Source organism: Nicotiana tabacum, chromosome 2 (genome assembly GCF_000715075.1).
Source record: "Nicotiana tabacum cultivar K326 chromosome 2, ASM71507v2, whole genome shotgun sequence".
NCBI classification, from domain to species: domain Eukaryota; kingdom Viridiplantae; phylum Streptophyta; class Magnoliopsida; order Solanales; family Solanaceae; genus Nicotiana; species Nicotiana tabacum.
The window spans coordinates 77,990,015-78,007,433 of NC_134081.1; the positions used below are offsets into that span (position 1 = coordinate 77,990,015).

Genomic DNA, 17,419 nt, shown 5'->3' on the forward strand with positions numbered 1-17,419 from the left:
ACAACAACAATCGAGTAAAATATTACGAGTTAGACAACAAAAGAGAAAAATAAAAAAGGGTACCATAGATAGAGAGGAAAGTGAGAGGAGTAAAACAAAATATTTATTTGTTCTAAAAAACCCTAAAAACAACAATACCCCCAACCCTCTTGAATTTGTTTTGTTTGCCAGATATTTGTTTTTGGTATAAACCAAACAAACAGAGGGAGCAGCAACAGCAATGGCCACCATGTTAGGACTCTCAAACCCAGCAGAGATAGCAGCTTCTTCTCCTTCTTCTACTTCCTTTGCTTTTTACCACTCTTCCTTTATTCCTAAACAATGCTGCTTCACCAAAGCTCGCCGAAAAAGCTTATGTAAACCTCAACGCTTCAGCATTTCAAGTTCATTTACTCCTTTTGATTCTGCTAAGATTAAGGTTATCGGCGTCGGTGGCGGTGGTAACAATGCCGTTAACCGTATGATTGGCAGTGGCTTACAGGTTCTTTATCCCTTTTTCTTTTCTTTTTGTCCCTTTTTGTGTTTTTCAATATTGTTTCTTTTTTGTGTCTTCTGTGCTACCCGTTTATATAAATTTTGAGTCTTGCACTCCCCCTTTTTATGTAATTTCAAATTTTGTTCCTTTCTCATGTCCTTGTGTGCTATTTCCAGTATATAAAAAAGGGACTTGGAATGCTTTTTTTGTTATTATTTGTTCATCTTGTATGCAGAGTCGGAGCCAGGATTTGAAGCTTAAGGGTTCGGGGTTCTAATACTTTTAAGTTACTGGGTTCTAAATTAATAATCTATACATATTCAATAGATTTTTAAGAGAAATACATGGATTGGACCAAAGTGACTGGGTTACCCATACTCGATGGGCTAGCTCCGCCCCTGCTTGTATGTACCTAATTTAAGCAACTCTTTTCAAATTAGCTAGCAATTAGACCCCAGAAATATTTTTTAGGACAGGAATGAAAATAAAAAGAAAATTTGGACTATGTTTCACCAAAATATTTGCTATGCATTGTTGTATCATTGTATGGACTGAGTAACCAATGTAGTAGCGAGCATTTTCTTCCTTATCATTTTGGTCTTATTTTAACTGTTATACAAGTTATGAATTTTGATAATTCTAATTCTGAAGTTCTAGTCATTTTTTAGTTTTTATTTTTATTTTTGATGGAGTACTTTATATGAAGAAGAATTTTAAGATATCAACCTTCAGAATATGACTGTTACATGCTCCAGAATACAACAAATTGCATTTCCATCTTCTTTAATTTGTTTTTGGAACCATTCTCCCTTCAAGTAAGGCGTTAACTTGTTTTTGTACACAACTTGCTACTATTCTATGTATTTCTCCATCAAATTGAGTATCTCAATTTATAATGAAGAAATGATAATAGCTGCAGAAAAGAGCCTGGTATTTAAGTGGAGAAGTCGAGGGGAGGGCACATTATGCACCGAGGTTTGAACCATACGCAGCCGTTGGTCCTCGGAATTTCTCGGTTATAAAAAAAATGAAGAAATGATAACAGCTCTATGTTCTATTGGGATTATTATCCAAGAGTGGTGAAAACAAGACTTGGGATCATGTTCTACGCTTTGTTTTTGTGGTTACTTTAGAACACAGGAACTCAAAATCAATCCTCTTCATTCTTTTGACTTGAGATTTCCTTTTCTCTCTTAGCAACCAAGTAGTTACACTTGGATTCTCTGTAACCCTCATGTGAAAAAATTTGGACATTTTATTGGCTCCCTTATTGTCTTGTCATTGCTATCTTATTCACAAAGTTGTATATGAGTTATCATTGGCTTGGTTAACAAATCCATGTCACGAAGAAAAGCTAGAAATCTCTTTACTTGTTTGTTTGACCTGGTCTTTATCATCCTCCAGTTTGCTTTCTATTAGTGAGAATTAGTTGAGACGCCTATGTCATGATCCCATCCCTTCATTTCACATGATGGATCTCATTGTTGCATGTCCAAAACTAGGGTGTTGACTTCTATGCTATAAACACGGATGCTCAAGCACTGCTACAGTCTGCTGCTGAAAACCCGCTTCAAATTGGAGAACTTCTGACTCGTGGGCTTGGTTAGCATTCTTCTCTCTCTATGAAGAAATCTTTCTTTCACACTCTCTATTCTGGCAGTTTTTCATTAATCAAACATTGTACTAGCTCTTTTGTATTTTCAATCTCAACCATGTTAAAATAACTTCGGCGGAAGCTAACATCAAGACAGTTATACTCTATCCTGACTTTATGAAATTACATAGTATTATTTTGCCTATATGGCATCATCTGGAATCACATGTTGTTCTGGATGTGGATGCTTCTTGTTTTTAGGGATGACAATTGGGGTGGGGTAGAGTAGGGCAGGGCAGGGGAGGGGAGGGCAAGCTTTGACCTGCTAAGCTTTTGACCCGCCCTGCCCTGCCCCATTTAGACTATCCTTCATATTTTTCTATTTTTTTTCATTTTGCAACATTCCGTTCAATTTTTTGCAACATTTTTTTTACCTTTTTAATGAAATATTTAAAATTGACATGTGAATAAGAGTTGTTTATGTATATTGATAAAATATATTTTATATCAATGTTATTTAGTCTAAAATATAAGCATGCACATAAATAGCAGTAAGAACTATTAGAATCATGCACTTCAATGGAGCCAAAGCCGCAATGCTATCAGAAGTGACAGTTGGGTGGTAATAGTAAAATCCTCACCTTTTTTTTCTTTCTAATACTCCTATGAAGTAGGAAACACAAATTTAATTACATATAACAACAATTCACAGAACAACATTTTTCACTCTATAACAACTGGAAAGTCGATTCTTTATTTCCTCATGCCTTCTATATAAGGAAGAAAGTACATTAATATGGAGAAAAAATAATCTAATTTAAAAAATTATCCAATTGTAACAAATAGATAAAATTTCACAATGTAGTTATCATTACAATGTGTATATTTAAAGTGGGAATTGGGAAAACAGAGCAAAAATAACCCAACCCAGCTATTAACCCAAAACTTGGCCTATACTGCCCTGCCCCGTCCCATTTAAATCTTGCCCTGCCCTGCCCGGATCCAATTACCATCCCTACGAGTTGTTTTGCTATAGATTTTGAGGCTTGTGTTTAACAGTCTAACTTGTTAAACACTTTTATGCTTCTTGATTTGATGTAATGATTTGTTACGTAAGTTGCTTCTTGAAATGCAGGTACTGGTGGTAATCCTCTTTTAGGGGAACAGGCAGCGGAGGAGTCGAAGGAAGCCATTGCAAATTCTCTAAAAGGTTCAGATATGGTGTTCATAACAGCAGGAATGGGTGGAGGTACAGGATCTGGTGCTGCTCCTGTTGTGGCTCAAATAGCAAAAGAAGCAGGCTATTTGACTGTTGGTGTTGTCACATACCCATTCAGCTTTGAAGGACGTAAAAGATCCGTGCAGGCAGGTGCCATTTTCAGCTCCTTGGAGAATAGAATTTTGCTTCTTTTTCCTAGACTTTTTGGGGATTTTTCATTTCACAACAACTAGAAAATGTTAAAGCATGTTAGGATGTCCCAGCATAAAAAGGGAGGAATATTCATTTCACAACGGAAGAAATTGCTAGAAAATAAAGAATAAGCAATTGGAAAGGCTGTTTTTTTTTTTCTGGTTCTGGTTTAACTGGCGCATCACTGTCCAAAACGGGACATTTCCACTAAGAGGTGCAAATCGTATAGGAAGATGCATTTTCAATTTCCATCAATTAGTGAAACATGCTTGATGTGAAAGGGAGTGAGGTAAGGATGAAGAAAGGAAATGAACATAGTATTGAGTTGTACAGTTGCAAGTTTAGGGATGAAATATTGAGATGCGCAAGGAAACTCATATTGTATCAAGCTTCAAACTTAAGCTAACATTGATGAACTCTAGACATCTAGAGGGAACATAGTAAAGCTTCAAACTTATATTAGATAGCTGTCATGCTTAGGTGGTATGTGAATATTTCCTTCACTATTAAGTGACTCCCAAAATATGGTCCTTCGAATACACCTCTGCTCTCACAGCCTCAGGATGATTAGTCTTCAGTATCTCACTCGTAGAAGGATGACCATAGGAACTTTCTCTAGATTAGGTATCGTTTGTAGAGAATCATATTATGTTGTAGATTGTCTTCCTTTCTACCAACATACCAATTTCTAAACAAATTATAAGACTCTTGGCAAACACCATAGCTAATGTAATTGTACCAACAAAACTAAACCTTTTCTCTTTGCCTCGTTTTAATCCCATTATGCGCTTAACCTGGGTATATAAATAACTGGAAGCGCTTACAAACATTTTGCCCTTGATGGATCTAAAGGAAATAAATTGCTTCTTAATGCAAAGGTGTTCATATGCCTAAATCGGAACATGATTCTGACTTTTCTAACTGGCTGATTTTCTTTTTTGCGCCAATGTCCTATGTTCCTTGTCATTAAAAAAAAGATTGTTTCCATGGCTATGTTTTATGCTCCTATCATCCATATCCTTTCATGTTTCTAATTTTCACTTATTGACCGACAGGCTCTGGAAGCAATTGAAAAACTTCAGAAAAATGTAGATACCCTTATAGTAATTCCCAATGACCGTCTGCTAGATATTGCTGATGAGCAGACACCACTTCAAGATGCTTTTCTTCTTGCTGATGATGTATTACGCCAAGGTGTCCAAGGAATTTCCGATATAATTACTGTGAGTTCCTTTGTCGAAATCCAGTATCTCTCTCTTTTAATGATTATACTGAAATTCTTTGTTGTGTTATACAAATGTATAATGTCATCATACTGGTTTTAGTTACTTTACTAAATTCTCAAAAACACACTTGCGAACACACGCTGGCATAAAAAAGAGGCCTACTTGTTTTTCTAATCAACATAGCATTTTCTGCGACTGAACGCCAAATGCAAAAAGGTTCAAGAGTAATGAACTGTGGCATACCATCCAGTTGCTTCACTGTCTTAACGAATCTTTTATGATGGACTTTTTCTGTATTAAATATAATATTGCAGAGGTTATGTTCTTTTAATATCTCATGAAGGGCTTCAGAAAAGAACTTTCCCGATTAAAACAGGACTGGTAATCTACGTATTTGCAACTTAGTATGTTATAGACATTATTGTATTATGTGCTATAAATCTGGATAAATTATGAAGCGGTCCTTCTATTTGCAGATACCTGGGCTTGTAAATGTGGATTTTGCCGATGTAAAGGCAGTGATGAAAGATTCTGGAACTGCTATGCTTGGAGTTGGGGTTTCATCAAGCAAGAACCGTGCTGAAGAAGCAGCCGAACAAGCAACTCTTGCCCCTCTAATTGGATCGTCCATTCAATCTGCAACTGGGGTAGTATACAACATTACAGGAGGAAAAGACATAACTTTGCAGGAAGTGAATAGGGTGTCTCAGGTGATGATGAGTGTTCTTTCCTTTCTTTCTTTCTTCCCCAGGTGTATTAAAGAAACCTTCAGCTCTTTTTGGAAAATGAGAATGATATTTGTAATGCTGAAATGCTGGCAATATTTCTCACAGGTTGTTACCAGTCTGGCTGATCCCTCCGCTAACATCATATTTGGTGCTGTTGTGGATGAGCGCTACAATGGCGAAATACACGTGACCATAATTGCAACTGGTTTTACCCAGTCTTTTCAGAAGACTCTTCTCTCTGACCCACGAGGTGCAAAGCTTGCTGATAAAGGCCCAGTAATCCAAGAAAGCATGGCATCACCTGTTACCCTGAGGTCATCAACCTCACCTTCGACAACATCACGAACACCTACTCGGAGGCTGTTCTTTTAGCTCCTTTATATAGTTTGTTACGGCTTCATTTTTCTCTTTTCTTACTTTTTTCTTTTTTACTTTCTTTGTATTTACATGTTTTGCTGATTGGTGTTTGCATTTGGCTGTAGACATAGTGATGATTCTTATCAAATGCATCACATTCATACTCTGCTGTGCTCTCTTATGATCTGCCTGTACAGCACGTTTTTGCCTGTAAAATGCCGTTACCTGTTGATTTCCTCTCTAATGAACATGAGACTCGTAAATTAGTCACTTTGGTTGGAAAAGTATGTTCTTACATACTTAGTATCTCTTAATTATGCATACACCTTCATAGTTTATGATTATTCGCTGCACAGTTTGGCAAAAATCACCCTGCTGGAGTTTATGTCAAATTGTTGGTATGAGATCATCTGAATATCTAAAAACATTTATTATACCGTATATGTACCACGCAAGGTACAACTCAACAAGTATTACAGATCTTGTATAATTGTATTTCCCTCAGTATAACTTGGTCAAGTAACAGCCTAATCCCATTCTCAAACCAAACAAACCCCAAGGTATTGACCATTTGAGGCAAAATTCTAGAACATCCGAGTTTCTTTTTTATTTTTTATGCAAGCCTAATTCAACAATCCAAATAGTTATTGCAATCTAGCCATACAGGCTACAGCAGAGAGAGAATGATAACGGCAAGTCAACTAAAACACTTCTCCCAAGGGGTATCAAACTAATCAGTAAGTTCAGCACATAAGCACACTTTTTTGAATAGAGACGCATGATGTAAAGCATTATACTTGCACATTTCATATTTCACTATTCCGGCCAAAGCTATTGATCTTGATCCTCTTCTACGGGAATCACATTTAAGATATGGGGTCAAAAGGGAAGATGCATTATATATTAGAACACTATAAGTATATTACTCATAAACATGAACAATCACAGTTGCCATGCATTTATGCAACCCGCCTTCCTATTACAGCCACTACAAGATGATCACAAAAAGAATGACAACTCAGGTGAAGGTGCAAAGAATAACATACTGTCACCAAAATATTCAAATAAAGGTGGCAACAAATTTGCTGCATCCATATCCTTCTTTGAGGCCTGACCAAGAGCAGCTGGTGCTTTTTGGATTTTCCCACCAGCAATCTCCCTTCTGCTGGCTCTCATCAAATTGTTCGCATTCTCATTTTGCAAGCCCTGTGGCCCTGATGATAAACTCGCATCTGTAACACCCAGGGTTGTGGCATTTCCACCAATAGCTCCTTGTATGCCTACTGGCAAAGAACTTGATAACATTGCACATGCGGGACCATCTGTCATTAATTTCTTGGGTGGGGGCTGCGAGATCATGTTGTCCATGCTTGCTTTGCGTTTATCTAGACAATTATAAAGGGGCATTCAAAAAGGTGCACTATAATCAAGGATGACAAAAATAACATTTAGCATTGATTAGCAATTGGAGCCAGAAGACATCCATGGAAGAGGACTTCCAAGAAAGCACGCAGACGGCAGAACCAACAACACAAAAGCTTATAGGGAGATACAGACTTGCACAAAATTCTATTTCTTCACAGTAAATGCTTTAAGATATACAAGGGGTTACTGAGTTCCTAATTAGTACGGAGTATCTATATACTACGTGAAAACACTAAATCATTCAAATGTATTTCAGACAGGAAAATGCTTGTGCTCTGAAATTTAGCATAAAATTTCCACATTATCCCACAAAACAATGGCAATCTGAGACAGAAACAAGATAAAAATAACTCCACAGATTGTTTTACAGAACATACCATTCTCAAGACCATTGTTAAGGACAGTCAAAGCAGAAAGACATGCTTAGCGGACAACTTCATACTACAACTTCAAAAAACCTGAATAATTAAAAGTTGTAGTTATTGAGTGTAGATGGTTACGTACTTGACAATGTTGTTGCAACTTTACATTTATTCTTCAGGAATATCCGATTCGATGGAGATACAGATGCAGGAAGCATCTTGAAATGCTCATACATGCAAAGACCTGCAGTGGACTGTGAACAAAAACACAGTTGGAAGAGATCAGTGAAGCAGATCATTAGTCCTAAAAACCAAAATTCACGTTAGGCAACATAAAACATTACAAAGAATTAAGATGACAAATTGATACGAAAAACTCTTAGAGCATTGCAAACAAGTCACCATCAAGGCTCCATATACACGCCAAGCTTCATGTCTCTTCATTTCATTTTTTTGTTTCTCAAGCTGCATTTCAGGCTCCAGCAATCGCAAATAAGCCTCAAGATTCGGCAGCACAAGTAGGCGAACCTACACAAAATTTATAAACATCACAGATTGCAGCTTAAAATTAAAATATAATATAAAGATGAAAAGAAAATACAGGGATATCAAGGAGATACCACGCCCGATCCAAGAGCTGCTAGTCCTTGAATTGCTCCATAATGCTGAGGCAGTGCCTTAGTTGGATCAAGATAAGCATGCAGCAGAGTCTTCGTAATACGTGGCTGGAGACTGTGATACACATGACCGTAGCTGCACAGCTTTAACTTGTGAGCAACACAGTCCTAATTGATAATATGGGAGACTAACCAATATCATGGGAGTAAAAGATCAGCAATTGCTAAGCACCGTCATTCGAGCAGATTAAGAAATGATTTACATGTGTCAACAATTATACAGATATACAACCACCCCCTTCCCCTGGAACCCGATAACAATAGTAGATAGCAGAGAGTTTTTGGCCAATATTGTCCCTTATCTTTGAGGGTAGGTCTATTTTGGTCCCTCAAATATAGCCCTGAGTATATTTCAAATATAGCCCCAAGCATATTTCAAATATAGCCCTGAGCATATTTAGTTCCTTAAGTATGCTAAAGTGGAGCACCTTTAGTCTCACTGGCACAATGTGTTCAAAAACTAACGGTGTTACCCAACTATGATTCATGAAGCAAATCTTCTGCTCTGAAGCAAAATGTTTCCTCTCCTTTTATTGAATAACACAAATTATCACTTTAATTCCTGATTTTTAGATAATGTCTTCTAAAATTTTGACCTTGAAAATATCCCCTTCTGTGCCAGTTTTCAATGAGAAAATGACACTGTAAAAATAATAGCCGAAAAATATATAAAATTTGTATATTTTTTGTATATATATTTAATATACAAAAATTATACAAATTTTATATATTTTTTCTGCTACCAGATGTAAATAGTTTTTGGCACGGGTTAAAAGTGATAATACAACCTGGTTATTCGTTTGCTTCAATAATATGCCTAGAAGTGATCCTGACAGCTCTATTTTTTTCAAATTTTAACTTTTCTTTTTGGAAAAATCAACCGAAATTTTTAAATGTATATATATACAAATTTTACACATTTTTCGGCTATTATTTTTACAGCGGCTATACAATGTCATTTTCTCATTGAAAACTGGCACAGAAGGGGATATTTTCAAGGTCAAAATTTTTGAAGACATTATCTAAAAATGAGGAATTACTGTGATAATTTGTGTTATCCAATAAAAGGAGAGGAAATGTTTTGCTTCAGAGCAGAAGATTTGTTTCATGAATCAGAGTTGGGTAACACCGTTAGTTTTTTAACATATTGTGTCAGTGAGGCTAAAGGTGCTCCACTTTAGCATACTTAAGGGACTAAATATGCTCGGGGTTATATTTGAGGGACCAAAATAGATCTGCCGGATAAGGGACAATATTGGTCAAAAACTCAGATAGCATAGGAGATGCATGCCTTTTTAGCCTTTAATGAAACAAAACCAAGAGAATGACTGAATAAAGAGATCCCTACCGCCTGCATATTAAAGCAACCAACTTTGCTGTGAACTCCCTAAGTTGCCAATGGTTATCAGAGAATTTATTCCCCAACCTTTTTGCAACAAGGCATGTCATTACAGATGGCATCGACTGGTGCAGCTGGAAAGATAAACAAGAAAATCATCAGATGCAACTATGGGAACATCATTCAGACCCAAAGTAAAAGTTGCAGAATTATGTAAAAGACACCAATTTAATGAACAAAGTAATTTAAGAACTTATTCAGAATAAAGAAAATCTAATATTGTCCATGAAAGCGGACTCCATCTCTTACCCTCCCCAGACCCCACTTGTGGGAAACTACTGGGTTTGTTATTGTTGTTGTATTCAGAATAAAGAAAATCTAATATTGTCCATGAAAGCTAACTCCATCTCTTTTTTTATGGACATCTGCTTATTGTTTTATTTGGCATCTCCTTAGAAAAATAAATAAAGGAATAAATATCATTAAAAAAATTAAACACGGTCATCAAGGATAACCAGCTTCATAAAGACAGAGTCTGTAAAATTTTATCGTGCATTCCTCGAATAAATAAAAGGATAAATAAACTGAAGCAAATGGTACTGAGGTATCAGCAATAGACCCACATAAGGTTCAATATGTAAATGAGAATTCTGAAGAAGGCTCCAGACCAGCCTCATCAAAGCAAAAAGGAGATCAAAATTATTCAAATTCCGTGCAACCTGACATAAAACAGCAGATCATTAGATCATTTATCTGTCACTTACAAATATTACATTGCTGAACTTGAATCTTCGACTTACCTCATCAGCAACAAAATAAGTGAAGTAAGGAACTAAAGGATGGAGCCCAGGGTCTGTTGCTAAGCTTGCTAGAGCTTCCTTAAAGAGAGGGGAGTTAGATTTATTCACAGTAAGTTCTGTAATCTTGTCATAATAAAGCTGCAAAACAACCAAAGATGCACAAAGATAGAATCATGTAGGATGAGCAAACATGACACAACCATATTAGAATAGTTGTACCTGAAGCTCACGGGATAAGACATGCTTAACAGGTATTTTAAGATCAACAGGAACTCCATCCTCCTTATACTCAGCCTTTCGGTTATCAGCGGGCGGAGCAAGTGCTGCCATGATATTAATCTATCAGTCACAAGTATAAAATATTTTTTGGCAAGTAAAAGTAAGTCCCAACATGTAATAATCTGTAGATACATATTTTAATTGGTTCTGTTTCATCACTATCCTCTTCCATTTCTTTACAGCCACAGGAAAGAGAAAGAAATTCCAAACCAGGACAACAAAGAGAATGAGAATCAATATCATGTTGATAAAACAACGGGTAGCAATCAACAAATAATTGGACAAACCATCATCTATGTGCGTTGACATGTCTACACAAGCTAATTGCTGCTAAAGTTATCGTAAAAGACGAACCTTCAAGTGGAGGGTTTTCAGGAATAGCAGGCTGAACCCCTTCTATAGCTAACCAGTGAGCAAAAAGAGCAGTATCTAATGGTGCTTTCGGCAGAGGTGCTTCGATCACCTAAAACACAATAAGAGAAACTTACCATAAGTATGACTTAAAGTAATCTAAAGGGTAAAGCTGGTAAGGGACCTAAGATATCCAAAATTTCTTACATCTTTGAATTCTACATCCTTCTCTTCGATATAGAACAAATCCTTATGCCCAGCAGCTCTCCTGAACCGCAAGGGATCTCCTGAAGCAAAACCATATATTGGCTGCTCAAGGCACACCGACATAAAGGGAAACAACATCAATGAGATTGAGAACAGACAGTTTCAAGAAACCAAAAAGGACTAGGCAAGGGCAATGATAAACTACATCCAAATCACGCCAATGAGCAACACCGGACGTACATTAGGGGCCGCGGCTCAGAAATGTACATTAGGCTTTAACATGGGGGTGCGGCCTTTGGCCCAAACAGAAATCCACTAAATATGTACAAAATATTAAATTCAGCACCAAGTTACTAGCAATTGAGGCTGCCGTCCTACAATCCAGAACCATCAAGTTCAAATCTTGGATCCACCTCAACAATATGTGGGTTCGGTGATACTCCACATACTTTACACACCTGGATATGCCTCAGGCAATGAGCAATAGAGTTGTAAAGGAGAGAAGAGGTACGTACCTCCACATTTCTCAAAGTGAGTGCAGAATCAACATCATCAGTAGATAAAGTAGTCCTTTTCGAATGGCGCATACATTTAATAGCCTCCTACATTATCGAATAATTCAAATTAACATAAAGTGCGCGATAATCACTAAAAAGAATCACAGCATTTATGTTCTTAAGCTTATCAGGAACAGCAAAATCTAGAATATTAATTAATGCAAGCTTCACCTGCATAATTTCACGAATACGGTACTCGGCATCGGCGGCGAGAGCAGGCAAGACATCCGGTGATAAATTGCTTATTCCTATGCTCTGTGCTATCACTTCTATTGTCTCTTTCGGCACTATGCTCATTTTTTGCTTCGATAAGGCTGTTTCACTGGTAATTTTTTGCTTCGATTAGGCTGTTTCAATGACAATTTCAGACGTAGGGTCCAGGGGATATGCCGGAGCAAACCGTGTGTTCACAATAAAATTTAGTTAATTTATTATTCGCAAATTTAATTTCGTTAAAGTCAGTTAGCTTTGAGTTTTATCTATTCGTCCGCTTATTACTAGTATTAGTATCCGTACCCGCGCCTTGTGCAGAGAATAATAAATATAAGAATTTTTTATAAGAAAATATATGTGGGAAAAGACGGTAGATACAAAAGAATATGGAAATGCTATTATTTTTTGGGTCTTAATTATCCCCTCTACTTGGTTATTCCATTGTTACCCCCTCGACGATCACATCCTAGGAAAGTGTCATGCACTCGTCTACCACGTGAATTTTCATGTCCATGTGATATTTTTTAAAAACTAAAATATATTTTATACTTTTTTAAGTGTGTTATTTTTTTAGATAATCTTTTTCGAATAATATTTATAATAAAACTTGGCTAGAACTACATTTAGGCTAATTTTTTTATTTGGCTAAAAATAATAAAGTTTTAGTTATTGTTTCCTAAAAATAAAGATTTATACATTTGAAATAAATAGTCAAGGCATCTAAAAAGATATAAAAAAATACATAATTTGATTTTTATTATTTGGGCTATGATTTTTTATATAGATCTAAATTATGGAGCTCTAAAATAAATTTTTTTACAGATATTACTGGAAAAAGTAAAAATATACAGTTGAAATAAATAGTCATTGCATCAAAAGAAGAAATAAAAATAGTGTACAATTGCAAGTTTATTATTTTGGCTATACCTTTTTATTTGGTAAAAAATAATAGAGATGTAGCCATCTTTTTTACTGATTTGACTCGAAAATAAAAACACACAATTAAAATAAATAGACATTATATCTACAAAAAATAACAGAAAATACACAACTAGTACTCCATTATTTTTGCTAAAAGTTTTCTATTTGACTAAAATGATGGATTTCCAACCAAACTTCTACAAATTTAGCCCCCCCCCAAAAAAAAGAAATATGCAATTGGAACAAATAGACATTATATTTATAGAAAAAATTAAAAAGAATAAAAGTTAGAGTAAAGTGCACATTATATGTTATGATGAAGCAAGAAGAAATACATAATTGTAACAAATAAATCATTATATATAATTATATGACAATTAAAAGTTAAAAAAATAATCTACTTGGAAGCTGATTTTTTAATTTTTCTTCACTCATACGCGCTTAAAAGAGAGTGCACCCACACTCTTCGCCACATCAGCGCTCAGGGAGGTAATTGCTCTCAAAAGGCCAAGTTTATGGTAATTAAGACCACGAATAGTTTAGGGTTGTAACTAATAATGCGTGTCAAGTTTAGACTTGTTTTTAGGTATTCCGCCTTAATATTATCAATTTCAATTTATTTTGTTTTTTTAATATTTGAAGTTTGAATCATTTTCATATTTTTAGACAGTGTAAGCGGTGCTACTACATTTACATAGTGCCTAAAAGCAATTGAATTACTTTCAACTTGTTTTGCTGCGAGAAGTAGCGCATAAGATTCCACTTTCTAGTTTATAAAATATAAATCTTTCTGATGACTTGATCAGACTCGTTGTTCTTTGTGATTTGCACAACTATATGCTCGTTTCAACAATTTGCAACCAATATTTCAAAAATTCACTTTCACAATATACCTCTTAAAAATTAAAATCTCTGTTATGAAAATATTATATTGTGGATGTTCATTCATTACTCCACTATTATCCATTTAATACTCTATTAAAATTTATCTTCAAGCAGCTGATACAGGCAGGTTGCAAGCAACTCAATGAAATGATTTGCAACAACTTCTTATTAAACAGGTAGGTTGCAAGCAGCTCATGCAGACAGCTTACAAGCAGCTCATGCAGGCAGGTTGCAACAACTTCTTATTAAACAGGCAGGTTGCAAGCAGCTCATGCAAACAGGTTACAAGTAGCTAAAGAAAAACCTTGCAGTTGTTTCCTGAAAAGCCTCGCAGCTGCTTCTTCTCTTCTATAAATAGAAGAGTTTTCAATTCATTATGAAAATAACTTTGAAAGTTGAATAAAATATCAATCTCCCTTTATACTTGTCTTCAGTTTATTTACTTTACAGTTTTTATTTTATAACATGTTATCAGCACGAGACTCTGTCATTTTGAGCACTTACATCGAATTTAATTTCTATTTCAGTGTTCATCTCCGATGTAAGGCGACACTCTTATGTCAGTGGTCAGATTTTGTTCATTCCGAGCATCATAAGGCAGATTATATCCTTGAGGTGGTGAGTTTTTCTTCTTGGCAGTAGTGATGTAGATATCACTTACATATGGAGTGGCCAAATTTGCGTAATTTAATTTGAGCCTTTTGCTTATATTTTAATATCTTTATCATCGCTTGCTTGGTTATATGTTACGTATACAGTACCTATTTTGGTATTTGTTTTCATCCTAATTATCTTAATAAAGGATTACAAAGTGTATAACATTGTTAGATCCACTTAAACTCCAGCAGAGTTTGCAAGAAATATACAACCACCATAAGTGGGTATGTTTCGTATATCTCATTGTAACTAAATTTTGTTAACCACCAGAAGTGGTGTATGCCTATGACCACTAGAAGTGATAATTTAGACTTTCTATGGTTACAATTAAAGATAAACTAGAGAAATATTCTCTATATTACATGCACGCCTCGATTTGCTCCTGAGGTAGTAAATATTTTAAAAGAGGTTGAAGCATCACAATTTGATGTGATTAATACGTGTTCGGATAATTATGTTCGATTTCCCGAAGGATGAAAATTTTTATAAATATTAATTCATTCCCTGAAGTGAATACGACAATATTAATAAAGTCGTAAATATGAGCGCGCTATTGATGTAAATATATTGCGATTCACCTCTAGAAGAGGTAATATGATTGAGAGAATATATACTTAATTTTTCGTAATTTGCTCCGGAAGAAGTAACACAATTTAAATCCAGAAGAGGTAATATGATTGAGAGAATATATACTCAATTTTTCGTAATTTGCTCCGGAAGAAGTAACACAATTGAAATTTTCTCTCAATGCAGGAAAAATTATGAAACTGTGTCTTTCTGTGCGTAAATAATATAATGAGCTATTCAAAGTTATTTTTGATGCACATTTTTATTCCCTGGAGTGAATGAAGAAATACCATAACTCACCTCCGGAAGAGCTAGAATAACAGAGGATATAAATATTATTTTTGTGGCATAAAGATCATTACCGCACGTACCTGTTGTACGTAAAACATCTTGGATAATTTTATTAAGTATCATTCTAAGGCAAAAGTATTCTTGTAGAATGCTTTCTACTACAACCACATTAATATATTATGGTTAGTTATTGAGTTCTCCGAAGTAAATAACAACTCGTGTATCTTTCCTTAAAAGATGCAATGACTATGTGGTTGCCGTATTGATACAAAGTATTCAAATGTTAATGATATTTCTCCTTGAAGGAGATATTTGTCACAAAGTTAGTGATAGAAATATTAAAATTCTTAATTTTCGTCATTTATAAAATTAGAATTAGCTTTATATTGTTCATTTGATTATGAAATTCTCATGACACCAGAAGTGTCTAAGCAATATTTGGTAGTACAACAAAAGCTCTTGAAGAGTTAACTGTTTGTCTAGAAGACACGAGACACCAGTAGTGTCCGATAAATATTAGATTGTGGAAAATAAATGAAGGCTCTCGAAGAAATTATATACAAATATATCATTCAGATTATATGATTATGGTCAAAATATATGTTGTAGTAAACCCGAAGTTTACTAATACATATGACTATCATACTGAGACTACAAATGATTGAAAGATTAAAAATCTTCATGTTTCCACAATCATATGGGGTAAATATGTATGTGAGAAGTTACCTGCTTTATTCTTCAAATTTGTACTACATCATGTATCACAGTAAATCAGAAATTTACTGATACAAAAGTAGCCACAGTAAATAAGAAGTTTACTGATGCAAAAGTTTATACCATAGTAAATCAGAAGTTTACTTAGAGATAGCACATGCCATGATAAACTGGAAGTTTTCATTTGTCAATTTTAAATGAGCTATTTGAGAATTCAGATAAGCATATACTGAAGAACTAGAAGATTCTTCAAGAATTCTCTTGTGTTGCTTGTTCTCATAATAACTTGATTATACCAGCTAAAGTTGGGACTAAAATCCTCGAATTCTGAAATATATAAAAGGTGAATATGGGCCCATTCACCTATCATGTGAACCACTTATAGATGCATATATAAGATGGTTACATGTATGTTTGTTGTCAACCTGCAGTTTGACATTTGAAACTATCTTTCTTAATTAAGAGCATAATTTTCAGATTATGAAATCAAGATAGTTCATCTTGATGATGCTAGTTTATATACAAGCTAGTTTAGCATTGAATACCTCCTATTAATGGCTAAACTATTGCTCATGAGAACAAAGCCTCGTGTGTTGGTTTAAGATTTTCTAAATTGCATACAGCAACACTTGTATGCGTCAGACCAACAAAATATAATAAGTCCTCCCCTCACAATTGGTTTAGGATCAGAAACCAAATATTTTTACTATCTAATAACTTTTGATGTATGGTATATGATTAATTTCTCTACCACAATGCACAAAGATAGGTTTTCCGGAGAAGATTGGGGATATGTGTTAGTTTTTCTAAAATTTAAGGTTTTTCTAAAATTTGGGGGATGGAATAAACAGCAGAAAAATATGCTATATCAATCGAATTATCATTAATATGATCCTCACTTAGAAGATAATTCAAGTCAAATACTAGAAGCATTTGCTGATCCAAAATTAAATATCATATTTCAGCTACAAATGCTCCTATTAAAATTAAAGTCCCTGGAGGATAAAGTTTACTACACGCATGAAGTGTAGTAAACCGATCGGTTCCAAAGGTAACAATCCTTGAAAAGGATAGGAGCAAATGATCAAAATGATCATAATGAGGAGGAAATGAGCTCTAGAAGAGCCCACGACATAACATTTCATGAAACTCCAGAAGAAGTTCAGGTACCTGAAAATAAAGAAAGTGATGAGATCTCAACAAGGTATGTCACTTGCGAACCGATACAAAACGATCGTCGACGATATATTTGATACAATATAGTTCACAATATTGTAAAAGATTGTGAGGATCAAACCTATAGTCCAGACACTTGAAGATGTCATGCCATCTAAATGCAAGTCATAGCCTATATGACTCATTTGATTAAGTCTATATGAAGAT

At 35.0% G+C, this 17,419-nt stretch overlaps 2 protein-coding genes across 2 annotated transcripts; one reads left to right on the forward strand and one right to left on the reverse strand.

The window, feature by feature from the left end:
* On the forward strand, positions 1–6,039 carry LOC107826864 (cell division protein FtsZ homolog 1, chloroplastic-like). The gene is given in 6 exon segments (NM_001326173.1): positions 1–481; positions 1,978–2,077; positions 3,205–3,434; positions 4,536–4,703; positions 5,183–5,416; positions 5,540–6,039. Coding segments are annotated over 6 exon segments (1,260 nt in total). The 5' UTR covers positions 1–220; the 3' UTR covers positions 5,807–6,039.
* A 626-nt stretch (positions 6,040–6,665) lies between these two features.
* Positions 6,666–12,224, reverse strand: LOC107819860 (transcription initiation factor TFIID subunit 6). Its single transcript, XM_075234855.1, has 12 exons — positions 11,960–12,224; positions 11,747–11,833; positions 11,232–11,333; positions 11,028–11,136; positions 10,614–10,717; positions 10,395–10,532; positions 10,218–10,313; positions 9,604–9,728; positions 8,199–8,331; positions 7,981–8,106; positions 7,721–7,832; positions 6,666–7,176 (listed from the first exon to the last, which is right to left on the reverse strand). The coding sequence occupies exons 1-12, from the start codon at positions 12,083–12,085 to the stop codon at positions 6,791–6,793; spliced, it is 1,644 nt and encodes a 547-aa protein (XP_075090956.1). The 5' UTR covers positions 12,086–12,224; the 3' UTR covers positions 6,666–6,790.
* Between the last annotated feature and the right edge of the window lie 5,195 nt (positions 12,225–17,419).

Excerpts from the sequence above, each read along its gene's own strand:
- LOC107819860 (XM_075234855.1), bottom strand. The coding sequence starts at position 12,085 with ATGAGCATAGTGCCGAAAGAGACAATAGAAGTGATAGCACAGAGCATA. Across the intron at positions 11,334-11,746 it reads TCACTTTGAGAAATGTGGAG|CCAATATATGGTTTTGCTTC; the intron begins GTACGTACCTCT and ends TGCCTTGAGCAG. Across the intron at positions 10,718-11,027 it reads TGAAAACCCTCCACTTGAAG|CACTTGCTCCGCCCGCTGAT; the intron begins GTTCGTCTTTTA and ends ATATCATGGCAG.